Here is a 14291-nt window from a genome sequence, read left to right as displayed (position 1 = left end):
CTGGTGAGTGATACAATTCAACATACTAATTCAGTTACACAGTCAAGCATTTTATTGTCTTGTGTCTCAGCATATTGGAACATTGTCCTATCAATTCCTTTTAACTGACAAACTTGAGGAAATCTGGATTACATATAATGAGATCCCATCAAAAGACAAAAACCAATAAAAAATGACTGCTATTTAACTTTTCATACCGTTTGGGATGGTGTAAAATGGCAAGACTTAGGAAGAAATCTTAACATTTATTTAGGAGAGACTGTGATCGTATAGAATAAAACTAATACATAAAATAAGTGCCTAGAATGAAGATAAAGATCTCTTAAAAGTTGTCTGCCCCGTGCTAGAGACGTGTGAAGAGGTAATAAAAAAGATTCATTGGAAGATTTTGGATGAGGATTAATAGCTCTTCACTACAGGTACCAAAAGCGTTTCCAAAAGGTTTATTTCAAATGAAATAACCTATGGGACTCCCCCCTCCAACAAGTAGTTTGGTTACATTATGCATGAGTAATGCAAATCACGAAATGAGCTTCAGTAGAAATCAAAAAAAAAGGGAAAAAGTCAAAAAGAAGACCTATCAGTCAAAAGTTTTTGGTAGTAAAGATTAGAATAATAAACTGACGAGAAATAAATTTAGGCCAGATAGTAAACCTGCAAAGATTAGGATAATAAGATTATGTATCCTGTGGAAGACAGAAAATTTCTTACCTGTAATTGTGTTCTCTTAAGATATACAGTTGTAGGTTGCTCACCACTCTGTGGCTCTCCTGCCCTGACATAAGACAGATCGAATTTTGATAAACATCAATTTCTGAGTAAGACCCTCCCCCAATAGGAAGAGCAAAGGTGAATTATTATAATTTATACCTTTAGAGAACATGTATTACAGGTAAGTAAATATTCTCTTCACCAGAGAGCAATTCTCATAGATTTTCCCTCTTAGAAACCTAGGAAATAATCCACAAAAATTTTACCAAAAAAAAAAAAAAATCTTACATCATACAAATGTCATTGTGGCTGGCCAAATGAAAGCAAAACTGAAACTGTAAACACTTGGAAGGAAGAGTGAACAAGGATATAAAAAAGAGCTCTCAATGGTAATTTGAATCACGTAAACATTTTAGGATACAACCAGGTCTCTGAAAAGCAAACACAAAAACAAAATAAAAAATCCGAAGAATGAACTATCTTAGACACAGAATAATGATGTAAAGATGAATTGTCAGAACCATACATATAGCCTTAAAGCTTAGAAGAGAACTTAGAAGTCATCTTGTCCAAAGCACTCATTTTATAATGGAAAAATTAGGCTCAGGAGTGAAAAATCTTTTGTTATAGCCACCTTTAAGTTTTTCTTTTCAAAGCAGAAAACACTCATTTGGGGTCACTAAGCTTTCCTATCTGAGTAATTTTTTAATATTTCCAGGGTCTAGTAGATGTACTCGTAAAATAATTTACATTCTGGATCTGATGACTACAAAAAGGGAACATAAAATCAGAACAGGAGTATTCTAGAAGAAAGATGCTACCATGGTTAGCTATGAGGTGAAACACAGCAAATACGATCAAACCTACTCCTCCAGGTTCTGCTGTATAATTTTACAATATTTCAGGACTCATATAAAAAAGGAACATGGACATTTGTTTGTATCTAACAAGATACAATTAACCTCATGGATAATAAGTTAATTTTAGATGCACCTACTCAGCAAGTTGTTAAAATCAAAAGAACATTTCTCCCTTCTCTGAACCTCTATTAAAGTATATTGCAAAGCAGTTTTCTGGGAGGCTCAAAGATGGATAAATATTTTAAAGGTCTCGCTATTATGGCGAAAGAGCAAGGAAGCAATACAGGTTTTGGAGTCCAGAAGCCCTGGCTTGACACTTGGCTGTGAGGCTGGGCTCAGTAGCTCATATCTGTAATCCCAGCAGAATGTGAGGCCAAGGTAGGCAGACTCCTTGCGCTCAGGAGTTTGAGATCAGCCTAGGAAACACAGCAAAACCCTGTCGCTACAAAAAATATGAATATTAGCCAGGCGTGGTGGTGTGCCTGTGGTCCCAGCTACACGAGAGGTTGAGGTAGGAGGACCATTTCAGCCCAGGAGGTCAAGGCTGCAGTGAGCCTGTGATGATGCCACTGCACTCCAGCCTGGACAACAGTGAGACCCTGTGAACCCCTACTATCCCCCACCAGAAGAAATCTGGCTGTGTCACTTATTAGCTGCTTCACTTTGGGCAAGTTACCAAACATTTCTGAGACAAAGCTTCTGGATATATAAATTTAGGACAATGATCCCAATTTCATGCATGATAAGTGAGATAATGTAAGTGAAGAAAGCTTATAGTACAGTACTGAACACTGAGCAGATTTTCACCGAGTCCCGGTTCAACTAAATTTCAATGCTATGTTTGGAGATTTACAAATAATGCTCCAGTGTATAAAATGAAATATTAATTATCAATGCAAAGCACACTGTTTCATTATCAGTCAGACTGGTTTTTCTAAGAAGTCTGGAGACCAAATGCCCTATACACATTGTGTTTAGAAGAGGAGTTTAGAGAGAACAAGGTGAAACACTACTGAGAGCCTTGTTGGCCACTTATAAATGTTTTTAAAATACCAACTGAGGAACTAAAAAATGCAAAATGCTTCTTAAAAACTATGATTCAATTTAGAAACTCTAGGGATATCATAAAATGTTCTGTCAAATACCTGAACTCCTCTTCTTTTCAGAAGTCGCAAAATAATAATGATAAAAATAAAAATAAATAGCATAAGAATCTGAGTACAACTATACAGATACAACTTTAATTTGTCCTATACTGGTAAGTTTTTAACTTACGAGGCCAGGCCCTTACCTCTTTAGTGAGATATGAAACAGTGAGCCTATTAGAAATATACATTGTTCTAAATAATCCCATGGAGGGTTTTCTTATCTATCTGATTAACTTATACTCTGAGGGATTTTCAGAATTTTATTACAGTTTTGTTGAATAATGAAAATGTTCTTAGGTTCTGCATTAGGCAAGTCCTTTCTAACCAATATTAGAAGGAGATATTAGAAGAAGACCAATATTAGAAGAAGAACTCTTCTTCACTGCTATAAAGCCAAATTCTATTCTAGCTAAAACATTCCATTTCATTTTATTTTGCCTCATAAAAAGCTGTATTTTAAAAAATAGAATCTTGATATGTGAACAGCACATAATAAAGCAATGACTTAAACTTAAACAGTTTTTAAAGATCCTATTTAAATAGTCTTGTTATGATAATCCTGTGTATGCAGCCTAAACTCTTCCTAAAGACTAACCATGACACATAGATAAAAGTGCTTGAGTAGAGCCTGTATAAATGAGATTAAGGATAGTCAGATACACTTGGAGAATATAACAGGGACTTGTGTTAAATGGAATTTCTATGTGTTGCCCGTAGAAATTTAAGGATGTGCTATAGATACAAGTATAAAAGCAGAACCAAGTTAAAAAAGCTTAAAGAAATGCATTTTCTACCAGATCTGAAGTTACAGTCCTAGACACGTTTTTGGTTTTCGTTAAGTCTCTGCTAGTTGGAAAAGATGGAAACAGAAAGACTGCAACCCAGCATTAGAATTATCAAGAAGGAATTTCAATTCAAGAGCCTAGTTCATATTATTTGCAGCTCAGACTTCATTACTTATCTGTAATAAATAATTGCCTACACTCCTTAAAGGACCAAAATAGGAGATTGTACGACCTGGCTTGATAAGATGCTTCAACAGTTAACATCCTTAGAAATGGTCAAATTTCTCTTTAGGAATTCTACGAGGGTTTCCCCGGACAAACCAATGAGTGATTCCAATGTTTAGGTAAGATGTGCAATTAGGAAAAGACTTTCTGCAATGTGCTGCTCATTCAGCAGTAGTGTCCTTCCTTTTTGCAGATTCCTATTGCCCTCCTCCCCTCCATATCCCACACCACTTTGGCTCATCTTTCATGCCCCCCTCCCCCGGAGAAATAATTTCTGTTCTTTGGGGAAAGAGAAAACTTTTAAGTTTGGAGGAGTCAGGGAAGACCTGCCTGGAGTTGGAGACTTCATCACATCAAATAATCTACATGCAGCATCCTCATGTACGTGATGCCAGTGGAGGAGGGCAATGGCAGACACTGAGGAAGGCAGCCTGAATCCAGATCTGAGGATAAGAGAAAAGGGTGTTCCAGGGAACAGACTCTACCTCAAAGGAAGACCAAATGAAAGGGTGTCCTATACTTCTAGAAACATGGAAAACGACATCATAGATCTGAGGGAGTGATCTATTCCTAAGAGACACCTTTGGAAAATATGCAGGGCTTCTGGGAATTAAGAAAGAGCATTCCAAAAACACCACCAAACGCTACTGCCACTAGATCCAAAAACAGTAAGTAACTGGAAAGAGGAGAAAGAGGCAGAAACAGAGAGGGAAAGAGAGTCTTTTAGGGTAGATTCTGTATTCTCTTGGAATAAACAGTCCGACTTGTCATTTGATCAAGGAACAGGAATTATGCCAATTACAATAGGATTTTTCCTCTAATTTCCTTCAAGTGATGATAGTGGATAATAACGGTTGAATTGATTCAAAACAATTTAATTTTTTTCATTTATGCAACAGTGTTCTAGAGGACCCAGGGCCTAATCTCACACAATAATCATAAATGGACATGTTAACCCATATCACAAGAGCACACACAAAACATATCCGTCTCTACTCAGTCATCCACTGCTGTGTGCTCTCACTCAGGAACCTCAAGGGTTCTCAGAAGAGACATCAGTGACCAGTCACAAATCTGAGCACTAAAAATGCAGTACATTCATTCCACCACAGTCTCACAGACTCTTGATGAATCAGTATTTATGGCTGAACAACTAACTCATTATAAACTCACATGGGCAGAGTGGCTATCTAGAGAACATTTTATTTATGTCATGATGATAGGAATCTTAGGCTTAAAAAAATAAAGCACACACACATAAACACAACACACACACAAAAACACAGACATACCTTCTTACAGGAGCTGAATGTGCCATCAGGCAGAAGGGGCCTTCGACGTCTCTCAGGGATAAAGGGTGAGCCAAAGCGAATGTAGTGTTTGGGGGTGGTGCAAATTAACGGGGAATGGATAAGACCTGGTAACATGTTTAGGGTCGTTGCCAGTACAGTTGGATCCGTTGTGATACGTAAAGGGCACTCAACAGGGCACTCTTGCTTCTCTGCTTTGTCATTCAACCATTCTGTAACTAGATACTAAGGTAAAAAAGAGATCATTAGTTTATAAATCAAGAGGTAGCAGTGTAGTTCATAAAGACAAACGTCATCTAGAAACTAGGACAGGAGGAGATGCAGCAGCTGCAGTAAGAATGAATTGAGCAACCAGAACACAAGGATATCTTCCTTCACCCTCTCCACGCCCACTAAGAGAGGAATAATTTCAGCTATTAGTGATTTAAGCTGACTAAAAATAAGGAAACAGGTAGCAGGATGACTCCAGCCTTTTGTGTCAAAGCATTTTAGAACTTTCAATCTAGTAATATTGAGATTAGTTTCTTCTGGGGATTATAGGTCCTCTCATTTCACTAAGACAGCCCTTGCCAGACTGGACTTATAAAAGATGCATTTGTGACTTACCTTTTTGGTTTTGGGGTATTTAGATGCAGCACGGTTGACATGGGATCCAGTAATTGACACCACAGTTGGGTCAGACCCTGTTAATGGCCTGTTTTCTCCTGAACTGTCTAGACTTCCAGCTTCAGTAGGAGTTACTAAACTGTTACTTCCTCCCTCTTCCAAGGCAGCTTGTGACAATTCTGCCTGCTGTGCATTGGCCTGCTTCTGACGCTTTAGTCTTTGGGCTGAACTGGTCCTGTACCGAGAAATTCGACTCTTCGGCCGGGGCCTAGAAGGCTTTGCTGGAGGTGGCTTGGGGACTGGTTTTTCTGCAGCAATATCCTGTAGCAATAGTAGGGTCAGATGCTTACCAGAAATGTTTTATCAGCAAACAGTCTAATTTCCTATTCACTTTAAGCATTCAGAATGTCTACTGATGAAAAAGATAAGGATTAGAAACACTAATTTAAAATCTAATTTTTAAATACAAAAATGTATACACTTAAATGAGCTAAAGAGGCTAGCGACAAATGTTTGCGTTATTTCTAATAAGCATTTATAAAATAGGCCAATGAAATGGTTCCAGTTAAACAGTTAATGGCCTTATTTATTGTGATATGGAGCAAAGCTGAAAACACTGAATTTAAAAATTCCAAAAGTTAGGTATTGACATTAGCAAAGGTGAGGATGTCTAAGTGCTGAAGTCTTTTCAACTCTTACCCCTGCCTGGGAAGACCTCCGGGTATTCACACCAACACTCTGTGGGGTGCTTGGGATGGTAACATTTGAAACAGAGTTGCTAACTTCAGATTCAGCGGCTTCAGTTTTTGTCTCTTCACCAACAGGAGTCTCTGAGGTGGTTGTAGTAATCTCTACATCAGAGTTGCTCTGTTCCAAGGGCTGATCCCGCCGCTTCTTTCTTTTCTCTAAGTTTTCAAAAGCATGCATGATGGCTTCTACCTTTCTATCTTCCCTGGTCTAGAAAGAAATAGTATTGGTGTAGAAGGAAGCTTCAAATGAGGACGAGTGGATAGCCTTTATAAAAGTATTTTTAATGGAAATTTACAGAAATTCATTTAACTACCAGTAAGATGACACATATAACTTGGAAAACAGAAGATTAAAAATAAAATATTTCATTTTAAATGTGGGGAATAGTTGTAAATAAAGGCAAGGTCAAACATAAACTTTTCAAAAAGGGTCAGTTATTTTGAAACTTTAATATGAAAGAAAAATAGGATGGGTGCAGTGGCTCACGCCTGTAATCCCAGTACTTTGGGAGGCTGAGGTGGGAAGATCATGAGGTCGGGAGATTGAGACCGTCTTGGCCAACATGGTGAAACTCCGTCTCTACTAAAATACAAAAAATTACCCAGGCATGGTGGCACATGCTTGTAATCCCAGCTACTTGGGAGGCTAAGGAAGGGGAATTGCTTGAACCCGGGAGGCAGAGATTGTGGTGAGTTGAGATTGCGCCACTGCACTCCAGCCTGGTGACAGAGCAAGAGTCGGTCTCAAAAAGAAAAAAAAAAAAAAAAGTCATCAAATCAGGGTCATAAACACACAGGATTGGTTTCGGCATAAAAGTAGAAAATTTTAGTTCATATGACTAAAAGGGTTTAAAAAAACTTCAGAACTCACACAAACCTAGAAAATTCCTAATTCAGAGCAAACCAACTATAATACATTTTGATTCTGACCAGCCAGTTTTTCGGAAACCAGATTTTTTTTTTTTTTTTTTTTTTGAGATGGAGTCTCACTCTTTTGCCCAGGCCGGAGTGCAGTGGCGCTATCTCCACTCACTGCAAGCTCCGCCTCCCAGGTTCACGCCATTCTCCTGCCTCAGCCTCCCGAGTAGCTGGGACTACAGGCACCCGCCACCGCGCCCGGCTAATTTTTTGTATTTTTAGTAGAGACGAGGTTTCACCATGTTAGCCAGGATGGTCTCGATCTCCTGACCTCGTGATCCGCCCACCTCGGACTCCCAAAGTGCTGGGATTACAGGCGTGAGCCACCGCACCCAGCGGAAACCAGATTGTTAGTAAAAAACAAAAAAACAAAAAAACAAAAACAAAACCTCTTCAAACCATCACTAGATAATAATCACTACAAAACTACTGTGTGTATAGAGAAAAATAAATAAAAAAATTATAATAAAATCTTTATTATGGAAAAAGCCCAAATTATAACCTTCAGGTCAAATCAATGAGATGATACAAAGTCAAGAGAACAGAAGAGGTTCACATGATGGAGGTAGCAGGAATGAGAAGGAGCAAAGTAATGTCAGACAGTACTCACCCTCCTGCTATGAGCTAGGTTCTCCTGGTCATCTATAACCTCTTCTTTCTCTTCTTCTGGTTTTTCTTCTGGATTGTCTACTTCCTTTAAGATAGAGGCAATATTCAGCTGTACTCAAGCTCTGAGAAAAAATCAGTCTGTTTTATTCTGGTAGCTTAAAACTCTCTATAACAATCTCTAGTGCTTTAAACTGTTAACTCATGTGAGGCCACATGGTAAACACAGATGATAACTAACCCCTATTCTCTGGTGCAAAACCAGCAAAGGATGTTTTTGACTTTGTAAAACAGAAAGAAATGTATGAACACAATAAACCCACACTGATATAAAGGGCACTAAGTGTTACTATAGCTCCCCTACTTAAACCATGCGGCAACCCGGGTTCCTCTTCCTTTGGAGGATTGATGCCATAGCATCATCATTTGACCAGGGGCGATTACCTCATGATCACTGGATACAGTTACTTTTTCTGGAACTTCTTGTGATTGCTGGTCATTATTCTCCTCTGAAGCCTCATTCTGCTGCTCCATCTCTAGCTCTTTCCGTCGTGCTTTTCTACGTCTAGTCTCTGCTCCAATGGTGGGTAGGCTTGGAGGAGGTGGTAGGAGTGGCAGTTCTGCAGCATTAGGATTCCTTTTTTGTATAGGACAATTCCGGTTTCCCTTGTGACAGGCACAGTCCACTTTATAATTACTGCTCCAAAGAAACAACCAAAATGCCTGTCTCAGTACCCTTGAAATTCAGTTACATTATCCATTCACTCTCTTAAAATGTCAGTACAGTAACTTCCTCTGATACTGTCTCTGAATAAGTTAAACAGAGACATTAGAGAGTCCTATAAATACTTTTGTTTTTCTTTTTATTGGAGACGGAATCTCGCTCTGTCATCTAGGCTGGAGTGCAGTGGTGCATCACAGCTCTCGGTAATCTCTGCTTCCTGGGCTCAAGTGATCCTCCTACCTCAGCCTCCTGAGTAGCTGGGACTACACGCCCAGCTAATTTTTTTATTTTCGGCAGAGACGGGGTTTTGCCATGTTGTCTAGGCTGGTTTTGAACTCCTGGGCTCAAGTGATCCTCCAGCCTTAGCCTCCCAAAGTGCTGGGATTACAGGCATCAGTCACCGTGCCTGACGTAACACTTTCAATATTCTGTCTTTCTTTGTGTAACCCCAATTCTACTCCATAGTCAGTGGGAAAAAAAAAAGAAAGCCCTCCCTAAATTCAATCCCCCCAGTGGTTTATTGGCTATTTAGTAGGCAGTTTATCAATGACAAAGTCTGATGTAGCCATACTCATCTTGTGCCCACGATTACCATGTCCTCACTTTTACCTACTAATTCCCTACTTCTTAAAACCTTTTAAAACCTTCTTAAAACCCTTTCTTTTTATTTTCCTTGATGAATTAAGCAGAACATCTTTTTTCCTTATACCTGGGCCAAACATCACTTTACCACATAACCTCTATTTTGCCCCAAATGACCAAAGAACAAAAAGCATATACTTTAAAAAATCCCACATATTCATCTATGAATTGCCCTTTATGGTTTTCTGCACTGTCATATACAGCTAGATAACATGGTTTCTGTGGACAGGGTGGATCTTTAAATCTCACCCCTAGCTTTATAAGGGTATAATTGACAAATTAAAAGTAGAGGTAACATATTAAATTCTCTCTCTTTTTTTTTAAGACAGAGTCTCCCTCTGTTGCCAGGCTGGAGTGCAGTGGCGTGATCTTGGCTTACTGCAGCCTCTGCCTCTCAGGTTCGAGTGATTCTCCTGCCTCAGCCTCTCAAGTGGCTGGGACTACAGGCGTGTGCCGCCACGCCCAGCTAATTTTTGTATTTTTAGTAGAGACAGGGTTTCATCATTGGCCAGGATGGTCTCGATCTCCTGACCTCGTGATCCGCCCGCCTCAGCCTTCCAAAGTGTTGAGATTACAGGCCTGTGAGCCACTGCGCCTGGCCTAAATTCTCATTCTATATGGTCCCTGACATAAGTACTCTGTGCATAACAACAGGATGCTATTGTAATTTGCAGGAGTGTCTCATACATACATATATATCCATTTTGCTATTCTTGCTAAAAAGGCATAAGCGAAAACACTTCTGTCAGGAAACTTGTGAGCAGTATCATACAAGGTATCCATATCTCTAAAAAAAATCTTGTCTGTCTTTTCCTTTACAATTTCTAGGCAGAAAATTCATTAGTCATGAAAAGATTAAGTAAACAAAGGAAAAGGCAAGAAACAAGAGCAGACTTTAAATAGAGTGAATAGCTTAATATGTAAGACAAGGATATTCCTGTTAGGAAAGGTTTCTGAGGTCTTACCAGTTACTATACTCGTAATCAAATGCTATGGTGACCTCAGCATCCTTGGTGATGGCAGACACAGCATAGATGCACAGGTGAATCATCCCGTCTGCAATCATGTGTCGCACCTGTGTGAAAAGGCTTCTGGTTGGATTTTTCATAAAGACCATGAACTTTCCGTAAGAGAGAAAAAAACCATACTTTCTCTCCATTTGGAGTTATGGTAATCTGTTATTTATTTAAGGAGTTATGGTAATCTGTTATTTAACCCCTTCATTTCATCTGAAACTATTATACTGTACTGGCTTGAAAATTTATAATACTTTCTTAAATATGTGGAGAAACCTTGAGATGTTAGAAATCAGGGTAAAATCTCTACTTTCACATCTTTTTTTTTTTTTTTTTTTTTGAGATAGAGCCTTGCTCTGTCGCTCAGGCTGGAGTGGAGTGGCGTGATCTCGGCTCACGGCAACCTCTGCCTCCCGGGTTCAAGCAATTCTCCTGTCTCAGCCTCCTGAGTAGCTGGGAATATAGGCACACGCCACAATGCCTGGCTAAGTTTTCTATTTTTTTTTTAGTAGAGACGGGGTTTCACCATGTTGGCCAGGCTGGTCTCGAACTCCTGACCTTGTTGTCTGCCCACCTCAGCCTTCCGAAGTGCTGGGATTACAGGCATGAGCCACTGCGCCCAGCCGCTTTCACATCTTATAGCTGTTTCCAGCTCCACCAGAGAATTAAAATTCCTTAGCCAGTAAGTAAAGCTCTGTGGATTTTCTTGCTTTATTTGATGTGGTTGCTCTGAGTAATGAATTCTAGAAATGTCTAGATCCTCTCATAAAACATTACTCACTAAAATCTAAAAAAACTGCAACCAAATAGCTTAGTTAGACCTAACGACATCTACTTCCACCGTATGGCAATCTCTTTAATATAACTACACTTGATTTTCTTATCCAGTCTAGCTTTTTCTCCTTAGCAAATGCCAACTTGCTCTTTTCTATTTCTGCCTTCTCTAAAGAAAATTCTTTCCTTGCTCCCATTTTGTCAGTATAAAAGCACCATTACTTTTGTTTTTCACCTCCCACGATGAAATATCACGACTATTATCTACAGACCTTTATCTGAGTGAAGTTTTCACACTGCTCTTCAGTAAGCTTGTCATTTGATGGTTCCAGTCAAAGGGAAGTTGCTACAGATATCTTACCTCTGCATTTGGTGTACATGATCTTCTGATGAACCGAGCATCATTACCGAAAGTACGGGCATCCACACACATCTCTACACCATTGAATTTTGAGTAGAAGAGCACAAAGGGGTATGGTCTAGGGATACAATTAAAATTCCTGTAATTCTCAACACAAATAAGAAGGCCACCCCATGACTCCAAATATGAAGCATATGCTGAGAGAAGCAGCAGCAGTCTTTTGCAACGCCTAAACTTGGGAAAACATCACATGTTTGTCTGCTTTTGATTAAAGAACAAGCACAAAGCAAGGAATGCTTGGCTTGGAAAGGAGGTGTCACCATTTTATACATTGAACAATTTGAAGATTTACTTGTACTTCTCTACAAATAGCAGACAGGTGTGAGCTTATCTGAGTTGTGATTTTTTTCTCCCAAGAGCGTCTTATCAAACAGAATGATTTTTACAACAACACTGGTCAACCAGGTCCACCTTAGCCCTCACTGCTCAATGAATGACGTTCTTACTTTTTGAAGAAATGCCCATTGACCTCAAATTGCTGTCGTAACATGACTTTCCCACGATACTCTATTATAAGAGTGTCCAAAGCCAAATCTCTTGCAGCCCTCAGGATCTTCCGGTGCTTTTGAACACGAGTGACTCTTCCCAGCTGTAACTGAATAAAACCAGAGCAGTAACATTAAACAACAGCAAGAACACTTTAGTAGACACTCAAATTATTTCATAATTAAGGAAAACATGCTAATATTTTCAGGTTTTATCTGTACATGTTATTTAGATCAATGATGAGAAATTTTAAAATGCGATGAAAGCTCAATTTTTCTAAGAGACATGCTACATCTAGTGAAATTGCCTCCCCAGAAATGGCAAGAAAATATTTAAAAAAAAAATACATGATTAAGACTTCAGTGACTCTATCTCTAAAATAAAGATGAGAAAGAACATGCTTAACTTTCTATAAATATTACATAATTCCTACCTAGGGTATATAGAATTTCCCATACTAAGTCATCTCTCTCTCTGTTTTTTAAATAGAGCCAGGGTCTCACTCTGTCATTCAGGCTGGAGTACAGTGGTGCAATCATAGCTTACTATAACCTCAAATTCATTCAAGTGATCCTTCCACCTCAGCCTCCCCAGTAGCTGGGACTTACAGGTGTGTATCATCACAACGGCTTTTAATTTTTTTTTTTTTTGTAAAGAGAGGGTCTCACTATGTTGTACAGGCTGGTCTTGAACTGCTGGCCTCAAGCAATCCTTCCACCTTGGCTTCTTGCCAAAGTGTTGTATTATAGGAGTGAGCCACTGCACACAGCCTCAATTCATCTATTTTTTTATTAATAAAGGTAGTTTAAAAATATGTACCCAGATAGTTTCCAGTTAATATAACCTACTTTTGGTTACATGTGATCAACACCTGGCTAATCTGTTATTCCATGGCCTTGTACATTTGGAAGGAACAGTAATTCCAATCCATTACCCTCTTCCTGGGTTCTTAAAATTTCAGCTACTTAGAGAGTCCTCAACCCTTTGGTGCTTACCTGCATTTGGGAACCAATAACTGTGTTATTACAGGCCAATTCAGTCTTATTAATAGTGTCTAAAATAGTAGGTTTGCCCACAAATTCCTTGCTAGAATGTAGGTGTTGTTCAAGCGCGTTCTGTACATCTGCACTGTACTGATTAGTGAAAGCTTCTTCATACTGGTCAGTCCATAGTCTTATCCGATTTTCCCAGCCCTCAGTTGTATTCTCATCTAAATTCTGTGCTTCAGAGGGAGAATTCTGTAGAAAACAAATTCAGGGAGGTTAGTAAAGTCCATGCATAAATAGAGGGTTGGGAATGGGGGTGGGACAAGCTGGGGTTCCAGAGAAAATTTATCACTTGGCAATTGATGTGGCATAAAAGAGTAATGGACTGGGAGTCAGAGGATCTGGTTTCTATCATGCTTTTGTTACCAATGAGAGGTGAGACCTTGAATAACTTCTTTAAATGGGGAAGCTCAGTTTCTCCATTTATAAAGTAAGAAATTAATCTGGATCATAGTTTCATCCCATCACTGTGATTTTATGACCATTTTAAAGTCATAAAAATCAATTTTCTTATCAAAAGACTGACATCAAGTTCATAAGAAAATCTTCATACAAATGAACAGTAGAGACCTCAAATTTATCACTGCTTAAATTTTTCATACTCACTGAATATCTGTGTTAAGTGTTAGCCCAAACTGGTTTTTTGACTATTCTCCAGGAGAATGCATGTTTTTGTATCACTTATTATTTTCATAATACATGTTCATTCTAAACCTAGATGTGATCTTAATCAATCAATCTCATTAATCCAATCCCAATCTTACTACCCATATAAAAAGTTATTATTTGAGTATATCTTTCTAACACTCTATTTTCAACAATTTAAATTACCACATTCTAAATAATCTGAAGAGGTGAAGTGAGGGGAGAGGAGTAGGTAGGGAGAATATAGAAAATGTCTAGGAGGTACTTTGCTATACTCCTCTAGGAAAACCATTGCCTTCTATGGTGACAGTATTGAGAAAAGATTACTACAACTCAGGAACAGCTTCCTAGGCAGACAGTGCCTGAGCTACAGAGACAAAGCGTAAGCCCAATACATGTTCTCCTCCCCGGTGTTCAAGACTTAAGTGCCATCAGAAAACAAAACAAACACTGACAGTGATGATGTCATGCTAGTGATGATTAGAAGGAAAAGACACTGTAGTACCAAAGCTACTTGAAAATCCATGTCCACATTAAACTTGCAAACAGGTACAACAAAATTAAATATACTTTCTATGAATGGCACAGAAAACACTGATGCTTATCATAACACTTTCTT

At 38.8% G+C, this 14291-nt stretch overlaps 1 protein-coding gene across 50 annotated transcripts in view; it reads right to left on the bottom strand.

The window, feature by feature from the left end:
• SETD5 (SET domain containing 5) overlaps positions 1-14291 on the bottom strand; it is an 80708-nt gene that overhangs the window by 24443 nt on the left and 41974 nt on the right. For all 50 annotated transcript variants that reach the window (XR_010155074.1, XM_063805343.1, XM_063805322.1 and 47 more), the window contains 9 exons: positions 12977-13219; positions 11942-12090; positions 11436-11553; positions 10250-10359; positions 8363-8615; positions 7923-8006; positions 6345-6602; positions 5646-5966; positions 5022-5264 (listed from right to left, as the gene is read on the bottom strand). Coding sequence is in view for 49 of the 50 variants with exons in the window: in XM_063805343.1 (XP_063661413.1) it covers positions 5022-5264; positions 5646-5966; positions 6345-6602; positions 7923-8006; positions 8363-8615; positions 10250-10359; positions 11436-11553; positions 11942-12090; positions 12977-13219 (1779 nt within the window). In the remaining variant the exon portion in view is untranslated. The remainder of the gene's footprint in view (positions 1-5021; positions 5265-5645; positions 5967-6344; positions 6603-7922; positions 8007-8362; positions 8616-10249; positions 10360-11435; positions 11554-11941; positions 12091-12976; positions 13220-14291) is intronic.

The sequence above is a fragment of the Pan troglodytes genome, chromosome 2, assembly GCF_028858775.2.
Source record: "Pan troglodytes isolate AG18354 chromosome 2, NHGRI_mPanTro3-v2.0_pri, whole genome shotgun sequence".
NCBI lineage: Eukaryota > Metazoa > Chordata > Mammalia > Primates > Hominidae > Pan > Pan troglodytes.
The sequence above is the reverse complement of the archived record's forward strand: the minus strand, read 5'-3'. Positions and strand labels throughout refer to the sequence as shown.